Genomic DNA, 22,323 nt, shown 5'->3' on the forward strand with positions numbered 1-22,323 from the left:
ATTGTTTATATGAAAAGAAACTAAAATAATGTCTTTCTGTAGATTACACTCATTTTAGAATACATGTCTATTTGTATATAATAACACTCATCTCACTGACACAAAAAAAGACAGAGAAAAAAAAAAAAAAAAAAAAGCTTCAGCATTCCTCAAACTGCACCAAAACACAAATATAAAACATTAATTCAAACATATATATAAATATATATATATATATATATATATATATATATATATATATATATATATATATATATATATATGTATATATATATATATATATATATTTTTTTTTTTTTTTATATTTTATATATATATATATATATTCATGCAAATGAATGGTTACTGATAAACACATACTCTGTTAGGAACTTTCTGCATGTGAAAAAGTTATAAGCTTAATGTCAAATTAAATTTGTTGATGCCATCTTTAAAAACTGCAGTGCCGAACATTTGTTTTATCTTTGAGAGCTCTAATAACAGCATGAAGAAACAGATTTAAGTAAGATTGAGTTTTGTTGTTTTAATGTATCAATTGTTGTTGTTGAAACAGGTCAGACTCATGAGGACGAGATCACTTACTCTGATCCAGTGTTCTACAAAAGAAACGCACGTAAATCAGTAAGATTATTTATTATTCATTTATGTTGTGTGTGTGTGTATTTTTCAGCAGTAAGTCAGATTTGGATCAGTGTGAGTGTGTGTGTTTTTATCCATTTAATGATCTATCACAGACACTTTCCCAGACATACAGAGCATTTGGGAAAAAAAAAAGTTTTCAGACCATCACGGATTTTAGAAAGTTATTGATCATTTGTACTGGAATACATTTTTAAAGCAACTGAGGAACACTGAAAGAGTGCAGGATCTCTAAACTTCATCTGGGTGAATCTCATGAAATCTTTGTTTCCAAACTTTCAAACAGGAAAAAGGTTTTATAAAAAGGTTTCCATTAACAAACTTCTTTTTTTAAGCATCAGTAGCAAAGTCTGAGGTGTTTGTGAACATTAATTAAAAAACATCTACTAACAATTTGTTAGGTGTGCTGAGTTTGGTGAAACGAGTTATAGACGTTTTAGTAAAAGTGGCTCCACCGACCTCAAACGTTTTGGCGGCCCTTAGAGACAGTGAATCGGAATTTCAACTTTTTTTGATAACTATTGACAATCAGACTCCAGAGAATCTCGCTGCACTGGTTTGGTTCTGATCGAGTCAAAAACCTCGGACTAGTTCGCAAAAGTAGGTTTTTTCAAAAAATCCAAAATACCCAGAAATTTTATGCAGGGTGAGGAGCAAATCCGAGGCATGTTGTCTGCCTTGAACCAAGGATTCCAACGATATAAGACACTTGAGCCTAGAGCCTTACGGTTCAGAAGTTATGAGCCATTTCGTACTTTTGACCGCTGTAGTGCAGAATCTATTATCAAGTTAGCAGAACCAGTTGAGGTCCAACTGAAATTGGTGCTGTTTTATGTCATTTCTTCAAGATGCTTAAGCTTGCATGCAGTGCTGATAAATGTTAGAAAAAAACTATGTAACTATATAAAACTCTATACCTTGTGTTTTGTTTTGTTTTGTTTTTTTACAGAAAGTTGAAGAGGAGTATCATGTGGATTATGCACCTATCAAAATGAGAAGATGATCGAAGATGTTTTTCTAAGTAAAGACCCAGCTGTGACACGGAGTCTGAGACTATGGTTGAGTTTTTCATGAGAATCACCACACTGTTTCAGGAAATCCCAGCAGACATCAAGCAGGATCAATGTTTAAACTATAATAATTAAAGATTAAATCACATGGTCTCCTTAAAACATACTTGCCTTTTTAACAAATTATCTAAATCATATGGTCTATTGGAGCATTTCATGCTTGACTAAAGTTTTAAACAGACCATGTGTATAAATCTAACGAAAAAGTGCAAAATGTAGATGCAAAAGGAGTGAAGAGTGAAGACCCTGCTGGTCTCGTTTATTCACATCTGTACAGAAATGTGGTTTGATCCGTTGGACACCTTGTTCACGAGAACGTGTCCAATGTGGGACGTTTGTCTTTGATGTCAGTTTTCGAGTTTGTGTCTGAGGCGTGAATGGTGTGAAGGTTGCAGGGCTTTTTTTCCATTGCAGCTAACATTAAACCGTTGACTTCTGCTCAACAGAAAAAAAAAAACCCTTTACTACAAAATACTCATCAGAGTTGATGTTTGATTAAAACAAGTCTTGAGTTGAGTGATAATACACTTTGGTGAGCATATACATCATGCTGTGATCCTACAGTTAAACAGTGATACACTCTCAGAAAAAAAAGGACTCATGATGCTTGTGTCTGAACAATTACAGACAAGTTTGAAAAAATCTCACACAAGTGTTAGTGCTTCAGGAAGTTACAAGAGGGTATACTCTCAATATGATGTTAACTCTGAACTGCTCGATCATACAAGTTTTTTCAAATGCTGGGGGTGGGGTAAAGTGAGGCAAAGGGCCTGGGTTAAGTTGAGCAAGGGCACAAATCACCCCCCTTATGATTATTATTAAAGTATTACTTTACTGTAATTCTACATTTCAGTTTTACATTTTATCACTAAAATGATGAAAAAAAAGATCATATTTGAAGATCATATTTTGAAAACAGTTAATTTTGGATCCATTATTTCCATGGATGCACCACGTCTTGAAATGTATGTTACTTTACACTCTAAGAAGAAACGTGTAGAAAAATGACACATATTATGTGTAACACTCTAGTTTACACATTTTGTGTCAATATTGCATAAAAATGTTTTGGAAGAATTCAATTTTTTTTTTACACATATTATGTGTAGTTTTAAAATGAACACAACCTATGTATTTGTTCACAGCATCAACACAATCTGTACAGCCAAGAACAGCTGTAATGTGTTAATATTACACATTTACACAACTTTGTGTTCATTTCAGAGGTGAAGACCAGACCTCCAAAACCAAGACCATTCAAGACCAGAGATCTTCCAGGACCAAAACAAGACCATTCAATCAAGATAATTCATTAATCGTGTGACTACTGAACATTAATGATGAGCACCTGATGTTAACAAGCAGAATCACCAAAGGTGAAAATCACAATTTTAAGTCACCATCATGGAGAACAGGATTTGCTTTAGTTGGGCTCTTGACCCTTGACTTTTAATATTAGATTTTGTTTGGCTGCTGTAACTGAGTCGTAACAGCCAGACAAGCAAAGAGAAAAGATGGTCAGGTGGTGTTGGTTATGATAAATTTATAGAAAAATATATTTGACACTTTTTCTTTTCTTAGAATGGCTTAACTTGAAGTGCTGTAAAAAAATATTTGGAATAAAATATTATTTTAAGGTACTTTATTATATGTTGCCATACAACAAGTGTTAACACAACAAGTGTTGTCCCTAAACTCACACACTGATTTGTAAGACTTTTTTTGACTGGACTTGACAAAGAGCCCATTGCAGATTTGATCTTCATGTTCAGAAGTAGCACAGGTGTTTTATTTTTTGTTGGTTGTTTTCCTCTTTCCTTCAATGATTCTGCCTGTTAACAGCAGGTGTTCATCACTAGTGCTTAATTAATGACTTTATGAATTAATGAATTATCTCATTAACTTCCCTCTTGAATGGTCTCGGTCTTGGAGGGTCTGGTCTTGACTTCACCTCTGGTTAACCTTCCTGACACATTCACTGTGTTAAAATCATTGACTCAATGAATGTGTCAGAATTAACACAAGTGTTGTCCCTAAACTCACCCATTGATGTGTAAGAATTTAACACAGTTTGAGTCAGTTTTAACACATCCTTTATAAGAGTGTAGTTGGAAACACTGCTGTTCATTCCCTTACTTTAAAAACACCTAACTGCCTCAAATCACCTTGCTTAAGGGTACATATTACCTATAGAGTTGAAAAGGTTTTGTTCAAATGACGGAGTACGATTTTTTCTGAAAAGTGTTTCAGCATTATTTCCAGCTCTTTCTATGAACACTGTTTTCCCTATAAAATTCACATCCGGTTTTTCTGGCATTGTCTGGGTGATTTTAAGAATAAATGCAATGTATGATTTTCAATTTATGATTTAGGTATATGGTTGTTGATCATTTATTGTGTTTTCACCAGTTTTGAGGTGAAACCAACTAAACAACGCTGCTGACAAACTTTTTAGTGGTATACTGTTATGCTAAAGATAAAACAAATAAGTTTATAGTGTGAGCTCAAGAACATAATCAGAATATCTCACCTAAAGTTCCCCTGATAGTGGTAAAGTCCAGACACAAACTTATGAGGACATATTTCGCTCCTGCTCCAGTTCCCGCCACTTCCCACATAGCAACATTGTGTCGGCCCAGATCCGGCCCACATCTGGCACAACATCTCCAAGTGAAAATCCCCACATAAGCAAGCAGCAGATGCCAAACCACTTTCTACTAAAAATCATAACCTAATGTGGGATCTTTTTCAAAGAGTGTGCTTTTTTGATGATTTCTGATAACACAAACTGCTGCTTTTTGCAGGATACATTTTTTAGGCTGAAGACAGGTGCATAAAACAGTATGCAGACACTAGTATAGTGTAGTAGTAGACTACAGTAAGCATACTGTACAAATTACAGATTAGACCTTTGAATGATGCTGTAGTTCAGTGGTTCCCAAACCTGTCCTGAAGGATCCCAGCACTGCACATTGTGTATGTAAAACCATAATATAGTTGCTAATGAAAGTAGTGCATCAGTGTTGGAATCATTTATAACTCAATGACTCAATATTAGCTTACTTAGCCTATTTCTGATAACACACACAAAAATATTTTAGAGGGACAGAGATTCCAGCCGTTATTAATCACGTGTTTTTAATAACATTTATCATATAAACATACAAAGATTTCTCAACTGTAAAAAGAAACAACATTTGTCCTGCGTTAGGAAAATTGTTACATTCATGTTGTTGTCATCATCTTGTTTTTTGGTAAAAAACCCAAAAAACTTTACTACAGGCTTTTAGCTATATTTGTTTTGACACTTAAATAACTTATCTAACTTTAACCTGACATAAATAAACTTCCATGACACATCTCTATTAAGGCCATTTACATATTTACAATGAGCACCAGATGAAAAAGAGATCCAAAAATTGGAACAAGGAACAAGCTGAAGGCTAGAATGGCTGAGCAGAGTATTTAAGTGAATGCAATCGTCTCCATCAAACAGTGATAATATTTGACAAACACATCAACAAAATACAATCACAGCTGAACACAACAACAGATCTGAAAGAGACACGAGATGGAAGAAAAAAGACACGACAGATTTTCATCTCCTCACATGGAAACCAATAAAATTAACTAATCAGCACTTCATTAAATGACACAGATGTTTCCTTCTCAACTTCAGGGAAGAAAACAGAACATTTCGATTTCATTGTGACTCATTTTTGCACATTTCATCTATGAAGATAAAGATATATATTTAACAAATGAATGAAGGCTTACTAAAATTTAATTAACTTTGCTGTAACATTCCTCTATCAAGTATTAGCAAACCTTAGTAAATGGTGTTGCGTGATTCATTTAAATACTCTCCCATAAATTTAGCATCTGAAAGGGAAACTCCTACAAATGCATATGCAATAAGGTCAATCGCAAAAATAACTGACCATGCTTTTTCAGCACAATTTTTTTTTTTTTTTTTTACTTTGTGTCTTTAGTAAATCCTGGAAGTATTTTTTAACGTCAAATGAGGGTTCAAACTGGTACAAGCTGTTAGTGAATCTGGCCCTAAATATTTTTATTTATCATTTAAATCAGTTTCTGATTTCATATGTAAATTGGTTTGTAATAGGTGTAATTTGATTGGTATTGGTTCTGATCACTGAAATCTTGGACTCGTGACAATTTCTCTGAAGAGACTTTCAGCTGATCCTCTTCTCTCCACCATTTCCTAATACTCTTCAGTTTCCCTCTAAGTTATGTTATCAAAATGATAAATGTTACATTGTTTTGTTGGCCTGAGTCTGATTCAAGGATGTGTCCTCTTCCTCCAAAGGAATGTCTTTCAGATCAAGCGAGTTATCTTTTTTCTCCTGTGAGAAAATGGTTTGACAAAGGGTAAAGGTATGAGGAGGAATATTGACATTTCAGTTATAGTTTCAGTTGGAATTGTCTTTTTCCTGTTGTTTGTACATTGGTTTTCTTTCCCTAAATATTTAACACAGTGTCTTAAACTGCATCAAACTGTCATCTTTTGTGCTACAGATATAAACTTCAAGTATTGTGATTTCTGTATCACATCTAAATTACTGATGTACTGGTGTTTTCTATTAAAGGATTAGTCCACTTTCAAATAAACTTTTCCTGATAATTTACTCACCCCCATGTCATCCAAGATGTTCATGTCTTTCTTTCTTCAGTCGAAAAGAAATTAAGGTTTTTGATGAAAACATTCCAGGATTATTCTCCTTATAGTGGACTTAAATGGCCTCCAAACGGTTAAGGTCAAAATTACAGTTTTAGTGCAGCTTCAAAGGGCTTTAAACAATACCAGACGAGGAATAAGGGTCTTATCTAGCGAAACGATCGGTCATTTTCGAAAAAAAATACAACTGTATATGTTTTATATAAACAAACGTTCGCCTTCTAAGTGCCTCCGCCAAAACCGCATTTCCGCATTCTCCAAAATACTTATGCTGTATGTCCTACGCCTTCCCTATTCTACTTACGGAAAAAATTTAACTGCCGCTGCGTTCGTTCCGTAAGTTGAATAGGGAAGGCGTAGGACATAGGGCATAAGCAAAGACTGTCTTAATCACTAAAAAGCTGTAATTCATCTCAGTTCGCAATCTCACAAAGTCCCAGTGTCTACACTACATGACAAAACTCATTGTGTCTTTGGGTACGTTTACACGACAACTATATGCTTAAAACAGAGACGTTTTTCCTTTGAGTTTTCCGTGTACAGTTGACAACATTGCTGAAACATTTCATCATTATCTCCATTGTTTCAATCTCCATTGCAGGCCATTAGATGGCGATGAAACCCTATACCAGGGTTGCCAGGTTTCCACAACAAAACCCACCCAGTTGCTACTCAAAACTAGCCCAATCGCGTTTCACTGGGGGTCCCACGGACATGAAAAACAACCTGCAGCAACAGATTAAAAGTAGCCCAACTCCACGTGAAAACCGTGGAAACACTGCCCTATACACTGAACATGTAATGTGCATGAAGTCATCGTTTTCACAGATTCGCGTTTTTGCCGTTTACACGGAGAAACCTGTTTTCAAAAGTTTGCATTTTCAGGCCACTAAAACAGCATTGTCATGTAAATGAACGGCCAAAACACATGAAGTTTTCCGTTTTTAGCTGAAAACGGTGTCATGTAAACGGCCCCTGAGTTACAATGAGAGGATTCGCACGAGCGAACAGAAGTCAGCAGCACTGAACAAAAACATTTTGAGCGGTGACTGGATCCTAACTTAAACACCTATAACTGGCCATTGCCTTCAGGAGATCAAGAAACAAAAAATAATTTGTGATTGTGATCAAACATTAATTGGCAGACCCTCCAGTCAAAGACCCTTGGTTTAACATGAGATAATTCTACAAACTATAATTAAAGAGTTTGTAAAGTTTGTAAAGATTATCTGTATACTGTAGGCTATGTGAATTAATGTACAAGTAAAGACAATAACTGAAAAAAAGTCAAGAAACACGTACTTTAAACATATAAACTGGATTTAAACATTCATTAACGACTCACCAGTGACAGTAACATTGAAGGTCTTGTCAGTGCTGTCACTGCTGCTGATGCTCCTCAGTTCATAAAGTCCAGAGTCTGTGTTTCTGGTGTTTGTGATGGTCAGAGATCCAGTCTGATGATCCAGCTTCAGTCTGTCTCTGAATCTCTCAGTACCTTCATTACACCGAACATCTGTACAACCATAACTGAGATCTCCAGTGATTTCAGCTATGCGAATGTCATTAAAATACCATTTAATAACTTCTTGTTGCTTTGTTTTAACACCAGTGTGAAAAATGACTGAATCTCTTTCTTTCACTGAAACTCTGTCTGTATCCACACCAGATACACCTGAAGAAGAAACAGAAGTCAAACAAAAATATACAAAAGTGCTGTGATTTCCCCCTCCCCTACATATCACAAAGACTTTGAGTAAAGAAATAAACCGATCAGGCATAACATTATGACCACCTTCCTAATATTGTGTTGGTCCACCTTTGACTGGCAAAACAGCCCTGACCCGTCGAGGCATGGACTCCACTAGACCCCTGAAGGTGTGCTGTGGTATCTGGCACCAAGATGTTAGCAGCAGATCCTTTAAGTCCTGTAAGCTGCGAGGTGGCTCTGCCGGCTTGCCTTCTTCCCATAGTGCATCCTGGTGCCATGTGTTCCCCAGATAAGCGACTCACATGCACGCGGCCATCCACGTGATGTAAAAGAAAATGTGATTCATCAGACCAGGCCACCTTCTTCCATTGCTCCGTGGTCCAGTTCTGCTGCTCACGTGCCCACTGTTGGCTCTTTCGGTGGTGGACAGGGGTCAGCATGGGCACCCTGACTGGTCTGCGGCTATGCAAGCCCCATACGCAACAAACTGTGATGCACTGTGTATTCTGACACCTTTCTATCAGAACCAGCATAAACTTCTTGAGCAATTTGAGCTACAGTAGCTCGTCTGTTGGATCGGACCACATAGGCCAGCCTTCGCTCCCCACGTGCATCAATGAGCCTTGGTTGCCCATGACCCTGTCGCCGGTTCACCACTGTTCCTTCCTTGGATCACTTTTAATAGATACTGACCACTGCAGACCGGGAACACCCCACAAGAGCTGCAGGTTTGGAGATGCTCTGACCCAGTCGTCTAGCCATCACAATTTGGCCCTTGTCAAACTCGCTTAAATCCTTGCGTTTGCCCATTTTTCCTGCTTCTAACACATCAACTTTGAGGACAAAATGTTCACTTGCTGCCAAATATACTATCCCACCCACTAACAGGTGCCGTGATGAAGAGATAATCAGTGTTATTCACTTCATCTGTCAGTGCTCATAATGTTATGCCTGATCGGTGTATGCCGGGATTCAAAACACATGCAAACAAACGGCAAAACAACGTCACACACTGATTCAGACGATCAGTGTCATGAATGATTTTATGTAACATGCAAAATTCAAAATGTTACCCCTTTCCATATATTGAATATTATATTACCCACAAAAATACTTCATAAAATTGTTATTTTCCAGCGCATTAAGATAATACAGTGCCATGTTTTAACCCACATAATCTCCCACATAAATAACGTGTTCCGACTACATTATATTTTAAAAGCGGAATATTTATCACTACATTCAAGCTACTTTTGAACAGTTTATGCAATGATATGATATTATGAAATATAGCCTATGAACACAAATTTCATGCCACTGAAACTGTCCCTGCGTCTCAATCAGCTCTCTTGCTCGTGAATCAGTATATCATGTAAATGAATGTGGCCGATTCCCTGATCAGTGCCCTGACTGCTGAACTAGGGGGCTGATTGAGACGCACGCTGCGTTTCATCTGCTTTCGTTTGGGTTTATGGTTACCAGGTGTTACACCGTATTTTGTGACCATGATAGCCTACGCTATTGTCACTCACCCTATAATAATCCTACGGTCACAAAGAACGACAACGCCTGTAAAAAGATAATAAAGTTCTTACTTACCATTGTCGATGAAAATCAAGATCACAATGAGCAAATGAAAGAGAAGCGTCATTTCATTTCAAATGTTGTGCAACGAGATCGGTCCGCTGGTTAGTCCAGGTATATGCGGCCCATCACGAAGTCACGTGTCTGATATCCCAAAATGAGGATAAAAATAGGTGGATGGAATTTACTCACCCTCAGCTTAAAGTATAAATTTATTTGAACACAAAGTAAGATATTTTGAAGAATAAGGGAAATAGAAGCATTCTGGGGCACCATATTTATAGTATTTTTTTCTACTAAGTGAATGGGACCCCAGATCTGTTTGGTTACAAACTTTCTTCAGAGCAACTTCCTTTGTGTTCAGCAGAACAAAGAAATTTAAACAGGTTTAGGACAACTTGAGGGTGAGTAAATAATGACACAATTTTAATTTTGGGGTAAACAAACCCTTTAAGTAAACTTGACTTAATGACAGGAAACAGATATGTTCCTAATTATGAGTATGTGAATTTATAGTGTACATACTTTAAATTTACTTTAAAGTATATTTCAAGCATGAAAAATACCTAAATAAAAACATGGTATACTTAAAGCAATTAAAAAAAATGAACCCAATTGTCCTCATTTGATTTTTTTTTTTGTTTTTGATTTTTTTTTTGGATTTTGTATATAATTAATATATTTGTATATGCTTAGTACACTTGTGTATACTTAATATACTTCACCTTTACTTAAGTATACTTAATAAAATGAACTGAAAGTCTACTTATTTTTTGCAATGGAAGCTCAGGTGAAAAAGAGAAGGAAAAACCATGAACTGAGTCCAGAGGAAAAGTATCTTCTTTTGTCTCACAGCACCTTTCATTAAAGCATCTTTCATTATTAAAACCACGGTTATAGAAATATCACTCCTCACAATCAATCAATCAAATCAAAATTACAAAATTAAAACTATATAAAAATAAAAAATATATACATATAAAATAACAATTAAAACCGTATAAAAACAAATAAAAATATAAAAATTATATATATGAAAAATTCAATAAAAATGTTGCAGGTCCCGGTGACAAAGAGAGGTTGTTGTTGGTCAGTAGGTCCTGTTACACAAAGATAAAAGCATGTATGTCATGAGACGACTCCAATGAAAGCATTACAACTACTTTACCCCCTTGAACTACTTTACTTCGCTTGGAGAGGAATAAAGTTGGATATGAATATGAGTATCATTACAAACCACTTGGCTCAGGGCAGTGAAACATAAACAAGCAAATTAAATTAACCCAAAAGTAGATATTTATTATAAAATGTACATAAATGAACTAAACATTAAAATGGGAAAAAGCTCAAAAGAACAAATAACTAATGGATACACAAAAACTGTGTTGGACAGGCCTCAAGGTCACGTGACAATCACAAACATTTATCCTGTTGCTTGACTCTAGCCTGTAAACACAAAGAGAAAACACAAAACAAATGTCACCTTTCAACTAAAAAAGGCAAATAAGGGAACAGAAGCCATAGTGATGACCATAACAGCAGATACTGGTAGTCAAGTGATATTTTGATGAGTCAGTCGGAATCATTGTGTTGTCAAAAACATAAGAAAAGTTGGACCAGAGAAACTCAAGATAGTAAGTCATAGTAATGATGTAACATTACCAGTATCTGTATTACAGGCTAAATTCTGCCCTCACAAGCACCTATAAAAGCAGTGTTTGCAAGTTTTAAGCTGAGGCAGGTGCAATGTGAGAAAGGCGTTAGCAAAACTTCATACTTCAAGTCAATTAAAATGACAGTCAGTCCAGAAAAGATGCATTGAGAATTGCTTTTCTGCACAGAAATAAATGCAGGCTACACCTTGTTAATGACTTACCTGTTGAATCACCAGTATCTGAGATGCCAACTGAAGCAGGAAAGAGAAAGAACAGAAAGATTGGATCTAAAACAGAGAGAGTACTTCAGTGAACAGTGACACTACTGATTCAGAAGAAGAAATGACAGCCAGATGATGTGTGGAAAGTTATGTAAGAGTTTGCACCAAGCATCTGTGTAGGAGATTGACAGGGAAGAGAAGAAACTGTTGAATAAAGTCGTTATTTTTGTTTTGTTTTTGCGCACAACTTCATAACATTAAGGTTGAACCACTGTAATCACATGGACTATTTTAACGATGTCTTTAGTACTTTTCTGGACCTTGAAAGTGGTACGTTGCTTTCTCTTGAGGATCAGAAAACTCTAGGATTTCCTCAAAATATCTTAATTTGTGTTCTGAAGATAAATGAAGGTCTTACAGGGTGTGGAACGACATGAGGGTGAGTAATGACAGAAATTTCATTTTTGGGTGAACTAACCCTTTAAAACCAAACCCCACCTGAACCTGAAATCCATCACTGTAAAGGTATACCTGTACTTCTTGCTATCATAAACCAGGGCAGCTTTATTGTCTTGCACTCATTGAAGTATAAGCGCGAGACATCACTTCCATCATCAGAACGCGTTTTCAGGCCTCACCAACCGCTCAAGGCAGTTGGACATAGTGGTGTTTTAGAGGTGAAAAATGATATAAATACTGTTCAGTTTCTCACACAAACCGTTTCATGTCTTAGGACATCAATGTGTCGTCACAAGCCACAGGGTTTAATTTGGATTTGTCTGTGCATGTTTTTTTGACTCTTATAGGTGGTGTTCCCATTGACAAGCATTATACGACTGACAGACTGCAACGGTTGGAGTTAAAAATCATCATTTGTGTTCTACTGAAGAAACAAAGTCACCTACATCTTGGATGCCCTGGGGGTAAGCAGATAAACATCAAATTTTCATTTTTGTGTGAGAATCATTAAAAGTGTGAGAATCATTAAAAGCAGGTCAAGAAGATGCCCCTTTACCTAGAAAATAAACACACGTGCACTGAACACACACTTTTCATCTCTGAAAAAAACGAACCACTGCAGGTTTCAGTTTGACTCAGAATGGCTGTGAGATGTCAGACAGTTTTACCTTTTTTCAGACGTTTCACACTGAATAAAATGTTTCACATGATTGCTGTGTTCTGTTTGTGCTCGTGGCATCTGATCGGTAAGTTGTAAATATATGTTTTGTTTTTTGCTTAATATCAGTAGCATTCACAGATGGTAAAAGTCATAGAAAATAATGGAAATCGTCTGGGGAAAACTTAGCACATTAACTTGGTATGATAAAAGTTGATCTGATTTATGATTCATAGATTTCAATTGAATTGATGGAATTCAAAAGCAATTCTTGCAAATTCTGAAGAATTCAGTATAATTTTTGGATTTAAATAAAATGCATTTATTGATTTTTTAATACATTCTCTAATGTGTTTTGAGCTAGAAAAAAACAAAACAAAAACAACTTAGAACTGTTACTGCACCACAAGGCCACATGGCTGCACATTATTTTACAGTCCTGTTCCCTATGTTAACATTATGTACTCAATATAGTAATTACTATAACTGGGTAATGTCTAAGTACTAACCTTGAACCTACCCCTAAACCTAACCTTAACCCATATAAGTTACCTTATTTTTTAGGCAAGTTCACCGTAAGTACACATACTGAAAATAAAGCACAACCGACACCATTACATGGCCATCATAAACACTTTGACTAAGTACTTTACAATAAGCAATTTCACATAACAGATGTTTAACTATAGACCACAGAACAAAAAAAACTAAATTTAAATAATCAAAAGACCCAGGTCGAAAGTTTACATGCATTTGATTGTTTGATTCTTTTACATTGTGCTGTTACCAGGATGATCAAAAGCTACAGACATTCACTGATGTTCAAGGCAACACATAACAGTAAGGGGTGTAAACTTTTGAACAGGGTGATTGGTGGAAACTTATTTTGTTTCAAGGTCTTATTTTTAGCATTGCCCTTTAGAAGCTAGAGTACATAAGACACTTACGTGTTTCAAGACAATATAAGAATGAGTTACCCTGATCATCCTGTGCAAAAGTTTCCACGTCCTGACCCTCAAAGCATCATGTTGCCTTCTTGAGCATCAGCTAATGTTTGCTCCTTCTGTGACAGATGTATATCATAGTTTTCCTCAGGTTAAAAAGATCATTTCCAAAATCATGCTTTCAATGTTGGGATGGGTTTAAAAATGCAGATGATGTTGGAAAATCAAAGGATGTTTTGGACCTTGAGGATTCTGAAGAAAAGTGGGCAGTTTAACCTCCCCTAAATAAAAAACTAGTGCTGTCAATATTTACGCACAGAGCATTTTAATATGAACTAATTTTTCTGTTTAATCACGTTAAAATATTTAACGGCATCCCTTTTTCCGTCATAATTCGGCTAGTGTTACATTATATGATCACGCTCTTATTCACGCAAAACTTTAAAACCATTCAAGCATCACAAGACAAACGAGAACGCGTCTGTGAATGTCACGTCTGTGACACACACGACTCGTATGCGCAGAAAGACGCGTCATTATCGAGTTCTCTTTCAATCTCTGAACAAACAACACACAGAATTATGCCAAAATGTCTGTTTTGTCAAGTATCCTCATAAGAACAGTCTTAAAAGAGTTAAATAACGTCTTAAATGAACTTAAAGAGTTAACTAATAAACCAGTTGCTGTGATGTCTGTCATTAATGTTAATCAAAGAACAAAGGTAACGGAGAAAATTTTAGCTTTAATTAGGATTAATCTATATTTAATTTATAATTTATGCAGTGAAGTAACTTTATTCAATTTCTGTATATTTCTACCTGTTAGACAGAAGGAAGGCCACAGGTAAATATGTCATTTATTATAATGGGTTTATGTGAAGACTGTTTTAAGTTCACTTAAATTAAAAGTTGTTTTTTTAAAGACTAACAAATGTTGAAATTGATAGCTTTGTTTTACTGTAATGTTGAATGTCTATAATTAATGTTTAAAAAAAAAAATCAATTTCATAGAGACATCAGTAGATGTATTAGTATCAGTGATACTGGCCTCCATTCATAAAAAGAACAAATATTTAAAATATACTGTCTTTAAGTTGTTTCTACATTCATTTGGAGAGTAAGTGTGAAATTATTACAATATAAAAATATTAAAAACTCCAATGTATTAATCGTGATTAAATACAGAAAAAAATGTGTAATTAATTTAATATTAATAAAGTTTGACTCAGAAGATGAACTTCAGTCAAACTAGTTCTGTGCGATCAGACACGCCTTTACCTTTGTACTTTTCCTATATGCTATAATTGAGAACTGAATAAAGATATATAAGAACTTAAAAATCACTAGCTCGATTTTACCATTAAGTGTATTTCATCCAATATTCAGACAACATTCTTCTACTTTTACATATTTGTCACACTCACGTAACTGGCTTTTAAAAGTTATCAGTGTGAAATTAAAAAAAATAATGTTTTTCATAATGTTTTTGTTTTAAGAACAGTTAAATTCTTATTAAGAGGAAGAACACTACTTTGATATATAAATTTATAATGTGTTTGTGTGTGTGTGTGTGTGTGTGTGCATTAGGAGGGTCAGACTCTGTCGGGGGAAGATTCACACGCAACATTTCTTCTGTTGTGTTTCTTTAGGTCAGTTGTGTTTTCATTGATAGTCTTATTAGATCAGACGTTTCTCTGAACAGCTGGAAATGTTTCACATGTTTGTTTTGTTCTGTTTGTGCTGCTGGAGTCTGATCGGTAAGTTATAAACACATTTGTGTCGTTTATTCACATTTCAGAGTAATAAGTTTGAATTAGATTATTTTCATCTACTGTGTTCAAATCTGTCGCTGTTTTAGAAATCTTAATTTCAATGATTACAATGAAAATCATCCCTAAGTAATTTTCAAGTATTTTTGTAGGAATTATAAACAACTAAAAAATTCATGTAAATTCAATATGACCAAATGTCTTCATCAAATGTCACATTAAAGATCAAATTATTGATTCGCTCACATCTGTCTCTAATATATCTGACTTTTCATTTTTTTTCATGTCTCTGCTGCTGTTAAATGTTAGAAACTGATCTCAGCATTAACCTGAAAACCTCTTCATGTTCTTCAGGTGTGTTTGAAATACAGTCAGTGTCAGTGATGGAGGGAGATTCTGTCACTCTAAACACTGATCTTACTGAAATACGTAAAGATGAAGATATACAGTGGAAATACGGAGATGAAAACTCTCTCATCGCTAAAATCAGCATTGAGAAGGAAATCTTCTCCACATATGATGATGTTCCTGATAAGAGATTCAGAGACAGACTGAAGCTGGACGATCAAACTGGATCTCTGACCATCACAAACATCAGAACTGAACATGCTGGAGTTTATAAACTAGAGATAAATGGAAAGAAACTGACATCAAAAACATTCAGTGTTTCTGTTTATGGTGAGTAAAAATGTAATTCATCCTGTGCGTCTTGTTTTTTTAGCTGTTTAAATAACGAACTGGTCATTTTGTTATAGTTCGAAATTACAGACTCACTGCTCATCAACACTGTGTAGATTTATCAATATTTCTCTGATGTTTTTCAGCTCGTCTGCCTGTTCCTGTCATCATCAGTAACTCTTCACAATGTTCTTCATCATCATCATCATCAAATTGTTCATTGTTGTGTTCATCTGTGATTGTGGGTCATGTGACTCTCTCCTGGTACAAAGGAAACAGTTTATTGTCCAGCATCAGTGTGTCTGATCTCAGCATCAGTCTCTCTCTACCTCTGGAGGTGGAATATCAGGATAAAAACCCCTACAGCTGTGTGCTGAACAATCCCATCAGCAACCAGACTCAACATCTGGACATCACTCAACTCTGTCACACATGTGCAGGTATGATGATATTAATATTGATTAACTCTTAATTATACAGTGTTGATGTTTCATGTTTGTTGTAGATCAGACGGACAGATTAAGACGGACAGATTCACACTCTTATTTTGTCCATTACAGATCAGGATCTACCTTTATTGTACATAGTGTTGATCTCTGCTGGATTTCTATCGATTGTATCTGCAGTCGGGATCTTCTGGATCTGCAGGAAACACAGAAAAACTGATCAAGAAGGCAAGTGTTACTTACTGCTTTTAATCAAGTAATAATGGATAGCCCTAAATATCATTTAATAAATAATTATTGTCATTATTTTGTAGTTAACAGTCTATAGAGGGTGTTGTTTATATGAAATTTTATATGGATTGTTTATATGAAAAAAAACTAAAATAATGTCTTTCTGTAGATTACACTGGGTTATAACAGCGCTCTTTACTCGTCTCACTGACACAAAAAAGGTTCAGCATTTCTCAAACTGCACCAAAACACAAATATAAAACATTAATTCAAATATATATATATATATAGATAGATAGATAGATAGATATATACTTTTTCCATTTTTTGAACAGAATTTTACATTAAAGGGTTAGTTCACCCAAAAATGAAAATTCTGTCATTTATTACTCACCCTCATGTCGTTCTACACCCGTAAGACCTTCGTTCATCTTCGGAACACAAATTAAGATATTTTTGATGAAATCCGATGGCTCAGTGAGACTTGCATTCACAGCAATGTCACCGAACTTCTCAAAACATGAACGAAGGTCTTACAGGTGTGGAACGACATGAGGGTGAGTAATAAATGACATTATTTTTTATTTTTGGGTGAACTAACACTTTAAGATGTAGCTGGTGCTCAAATTAAAATCTCTATGAATGATGACTTTTGTTGAGCTAGTTGAACGTTAGTGCTGGTTAAATTTCATTATACAAAAAATACAAATGAATGGTTACTGATAAACACGTACTCTGTTAGGAACTTTCTGCATGTGAAAAAGTTATAAGCTTAATGTCAAATTAAATTTGTTGATGCCATCTTTAAAAACTGCAGTGCCGAACATTTGTTTTATCTTTGAGAGCTCTAATAACAGCATGAAGAAACAGATTTAAGTAAGATTGAGTTTTGTTGTTTTAATGTATCAATTGTTGTTGAAACAGGTCAGACTCATGAGGACGAGATCACTTACTCTGATCCAGTGTTCTACAAAAGAAACGCACGTAAATCAGTAAGATTATTTATTATTCATGTATGTTGTGTGTGTGTATTTTTCAGCAGTGAGTCAGATTTAGATCAGTGTGAGTGATCTATCACAGACACTTTCCCAGATATACAGAGCATTCGGAAAAAAAGTACTCAGACCAGTTTTCAGACTCCTGTGTTATTTGGATCACATCACAGATTTTAGAAAGTTATTGATAATTTGTACTGGAATACATTTTTAAAGCAACTGAGGAACACTGAAAGAGTGCAGGATCTCTAAACTTCATCTGGGTGAATCTCATGAAATCTTTGTTTCCAAACTTTCAAACAGGAAAAAGGTTTTATAAAAAGGTTTCCATTAACAAACTTCTTTTTTTAAGCATCAGTAGCAAAGTCTGAGGTGTTTGTGAACATTAATTTAAAAACATCTACTAACAATTTCACATCTTTTTTTTTATTTTCAAATCTTTTTTCACATCTTTTTTTCCAAAAGAGTGCTTAAAATAAAAAACACATTTTCATATTTTTAAAAATGGATTATGAACAGCCCAGTAGGGCAGTACAGTAACTTGAAACTATGAAATAATACATATTTTAAAATTACCATTTTTATTTGATTTTGACTTTTTTTCTCTCATTACCATAACTCATAACAGCTATTGCAATTTACAACTTAATAATTTTTGTATTTTATTGAAACCTGACATATTTTCAGAATGATGTGACAACCCTGAAAGAACATAATGTAATTTTCCTCACATGCATTTAAAAATCTAACTACTATTTTTCCATTTCTTAAATTAACATAAAATTAACACCTGTTGCAGTAATGATACATAAGTTACGGAAATGAGAATTTCAGCATAAAATGCAATAAAATACAAAAAATAGGGTTTAAGCATTTTAAGGCCTTTAAGCACTTGCGTAAAAAGATTTTACATTTTATTTAGTAAACATGTAACCACTTAAATTATAAAAGGAAAAGACCATTTGCAGCCAATACAGGCAATTGAAAATATATGGTTTTTAAAGCTTTTTAAGATTTCTTGAGGTTGTTTTTTTCCTGTTATAGTGCCTCCAAGTGGTCAGTTACCACGTCCTTTTTCACGCGACCACAGAATGAGCTCTTACATAGGTGTGCTGAGTTTGGTGAAAATATCTCATTCCGTTCACGAGTTATAGACGTTTTAGTAAAAGTGGCTCCACCCACCTCGAACGTACAGTTTAAACAAATAATGTTCCTGAAACAGAACCTATTATCAAGTTAGCAGAACCAGTTGAGGTCCAACTGATATTGGTGCTGTTTTATGTCATTTCTTCAAGATGCTTAAGCTTGCATGCAGTGCTGATAAATGTTATTAGAAAAAAAACTATATAAAACTCTATATCTTGTGTTTTTCACAGAAAGCTGAAGAGGAGGATCATGTGGATTATGCACCTATCACAATGAGAAGATGATCAAACTTCAGAGTTTTTCTAAGTAAAGACCCAGCTGTGAGTCTATGGTTGAGTTTTTCATGAGAATCACCACACTGTATCAGGAAATCCCAGCAGACATCGAGCAGGATCAATGTTTAAACTAGAATAATTAAAGATTAAATCACATTCTCTCCTTAAAACTTAAAACAAACTTGCCTTTTTAATAAATTATCTAAATCATATGGTCTATTGGAGCATTTCATGCTTGACTAAAGTTTTAAACAGACCATGTGTATAAATCTAACAAAAAAGTGCAAAATGTAGATGCAAAAGGAGTGAAGAGTGAAGACCCTGCTGGTCTCGTTTATTCACATCTGTACAGAAATGTGGTTTGGTCTGTTGGACAGCTTGTTCATGAGAACGTGTCCAATGCTGGACGTTTGTCTTTGATGTCAGTTTTCGAGTTTGTGTCTGAGGTGTGAATGGTGTGAAGGTTGCAGGGCTTTTTTTCCATTGCATCTAACATTAAACCGTTGACTTCTGCTCAACAGAAAAAAAAACCCTTTACTACAAAATACTCATCAGAGATAAAAAAAAAAAAAAAAAAAAGGCTTGAGTTGAGTGATAATACACTTTGGTGTGCATATACATCATGCTGTGATCCTACAGTTAAACAGTGATACACTCTCAGAAAAAAAGGACTCATGATGCTTGTGTCTGAACAATTACAGACAAGTTTTAAAAAATTCTCACACATGTGTTAGTGCTTCAGGAAGTTACATGAGGGTATACTGTCATTATGATGTTAACTCTCAACTGCTCGATCATACAAGTTTTTTCAAATGCTGAGGGTGGGGTAAAGTGAGGCAAAGGGATACACCACATCCTGAAATGCATGTACATATTTTAGTTGGAAACACTGCTGTCATTCCCTTACTTTAAAAACACCTCTAGTAAAAACTGCCTCAAATCACCTTGCTTAAGGGTACATTTTACCTATAGAGTTGAAAAGGTTTTGTTCAAATTTTCCCCTATAAAATTCACATCTGGTTTTTCTGGCATTGTCTGGGTGATTTTAAGAATAAATGCAATGTATGATTTACAATGTATGATTTAGGTATATGGTTGTTGATCATTTATTGTGTTTTCACCAGTTTTGAGGTGAAACCAACTAAACAACGCTGCTAACAAACTTTTTAGTGGTATACTGTTATGCTAAAGATAAAACAAATAAGTTTATAGTGTGAGCTCAAGAACATAATCAGAATATCTCACCTAAAGTTCCCTGGATAGTGGTAAAGTCCAGACACAAACATATGAGGACATATTTCGCTAGTACTTACCTTTTTAGTAGTGTGCGGTTGTTTGCCAGTCAAAAGAGCACATCTCTGTGATATTCTGGTCTCAGGTCCCTCCTACAATGTGAGTCTGAGGGACTTTTCGCCTGATTCATCGTAATGACAGCACACCTCAACAACACACGGGGATTCGGGATGAGGAATCAATCACTGACTGAAGCACAGGACTGAAACTGTCGAGTAAGCTTGTTGGCACACTGATAAATACTTCCATGAGCAGGACACATATGCTATTCAACGTTTGACCACCAGATGGTCACAGCCAACACCGTTTAAAAAGCTTCAAACGGACCCCTATAAGGACAGTTCACACAGAAATGAAAATTCCGTCGTCTTTAACTTTTACACGGAAGTCTTTTCAAACCTTTAGGGGTATGACTTATTCCGTGGAATAACAAGGAAGATATTTTGAGAAAATCATTCTGTCTGCTTAATTTGTAAATGAATAGGCCTAGCCCAATTGTCGGATCAAAAACAGCAAAAGGCGCTGTACCGACAATCACCATACAACTAAATGGTGATGGTACAAAGTAGAGCATCATTCAGAGGTCTAATCTGTCATTTGTTTGCGAGGAGACTTTTGAGTTAATGATTCACAGCTGCGAAACTATTTTCTGTTGTTTACACATCTAACTTTATGTGTTACACCAAATGCTTCTGTTATGTAAACTTATATCCTCTCGTGCATTTCTCTCCCAAAGATTTATAGTTTAGACATGATGTCGTTGCGTTTAACCTCCAACATCTCCAAGTAAATGAAACCCTACAATCATTTGACCACTAGTGGGAGTCATATTCCCACAGAAGCAAGCAGCAGATGCCAAAGCTCCTACTAAAAATCATAATCTAATGTTTTTCAAAGAGTGTGGTTTTTCAGAATTGTTCTAATTACTTTTTTGATGATTTCTGATAACACATTAACTGCTGCTTTTTGCCGAGTACATTTTTTAGGCTAAAGACAGGTGTACATAAAGCAGTATGCAAACTGTACAAATTACAGATTGGACCTTTGAATGATGCTCTACTTGTACCATCATCGTTTGGTGAGGTCATTGTGTGTTTTGGGAAAGCTGAAGTTGTATGGTCACTGAATTCACATTTCCAAGAAAAGATGAAAGTTTAATGCATCACATTTCAGAATATACACAGATACGATCGCTCAACTCAACTCAAATCATTACTCATTGTTAGCTCACCCTACTGGAAAAACCAGCATGACCAGCTCAATCTGTGTTTTGGATCATGGTAGCTGGTAGCTGTAGTTGGTAAGACCACCCAAAACCAGCTTATAACTGGGTTGATTTTCTTTTTTTGAGTTTGAAGCTGGGTTTTCACATACATAAGCTTACTTCTGACAAAATAACCACTTTAAGAATAAAGCACACAGACAAACAGATACAGAGGATATTAAATTAATTTTTACTAAAAAAAGCTTATTTAAAATCAAACAAATGACTCGATTATGGCCTTCAGCTCTTCCTCCAAATGTTTTAAAGCAACCTAGGAAAAAAATAAAGGGAGATTTTACCACAAATATCTTCTTAATAATTTGATATGAGCATCATAGTTTATTTAAAATTTCAATATTATTTTTTTAGCTTGTGTACATGCATTCATTCAGGGAACATAAACCAAAATGTCCTTAGTTTCGTTATAACCAATTATTAAGTGTAATTATTATTAAATTTGACATACTTATCTTCAGTAATAAAATTTGTCTGAATATGGTAGATATCCATTGCGGGACACAGTACACCTTGATGGAGGCCTGGTCGAGCTGGTCATTATCTGGTCCAAGCTTTTGGTGCTGGTGGAC

At 35.1% G+C, this 22,323-nt stretch overlaps 2 protein-coding genes across 2 annotated transcripts in view; both read left to right on the forward strand.

The window, feature by feature from the left end:
• Positions 1 to 19,396, forward strand: part of LOC127519834 (SLAM family member 5-like) — a 193,454-nt gene extending 174,058 nt beyond the window's left edge. Inside the window, exons 5-6 of the mRNA XM_051907478.1 lie at positions 17,688 to 17,755; positions 19,135 to 19,396. Of these exons, the coding sequence (XP_051763438.1) occupies positions 17,688 to 17,755; positions 19,135 to 19,188 (122 nt within the window). The 3' untranslated portion in view covers positions 19,189 to 19,396. The remainder of the gene's footprint in view (positions 1 to 17,687; positions 17,756 to 19,134) is intronic.
• The window catches only part of LOC127519828 (SLAM family member 9-like), a 125,983-nt gene continuing 115,315 nt past the window's right edge, over positions 11,656 to 22,323 (forward strand). Inside the window, exon 1 of the mRNA XM_051907465.1 lies at positions 11,656 to 12,660. The gene's annotated coding sequence lies outside the window, so the exon portion shown is untranslated. The remainder of the gene's footprint in view (positions 12,661 to 22,323) is intronic.

Source organism: Ctenopharyngodon idella, chromosome 10 (genome assembly GCF_019924925.1).
Source record: "Ctenopharyngodon idella isolate HZGC_01 chromosome 10, HZGC01, whole genome shotgun sequence".
NCBI classification, from domain to species: Eukaryota; Metazoa; Chordata; class Actinopteri; order Cypriniformes; family Xenocyprididae; genus Ctenopharyngodon; species Ctenopharyngodon idella.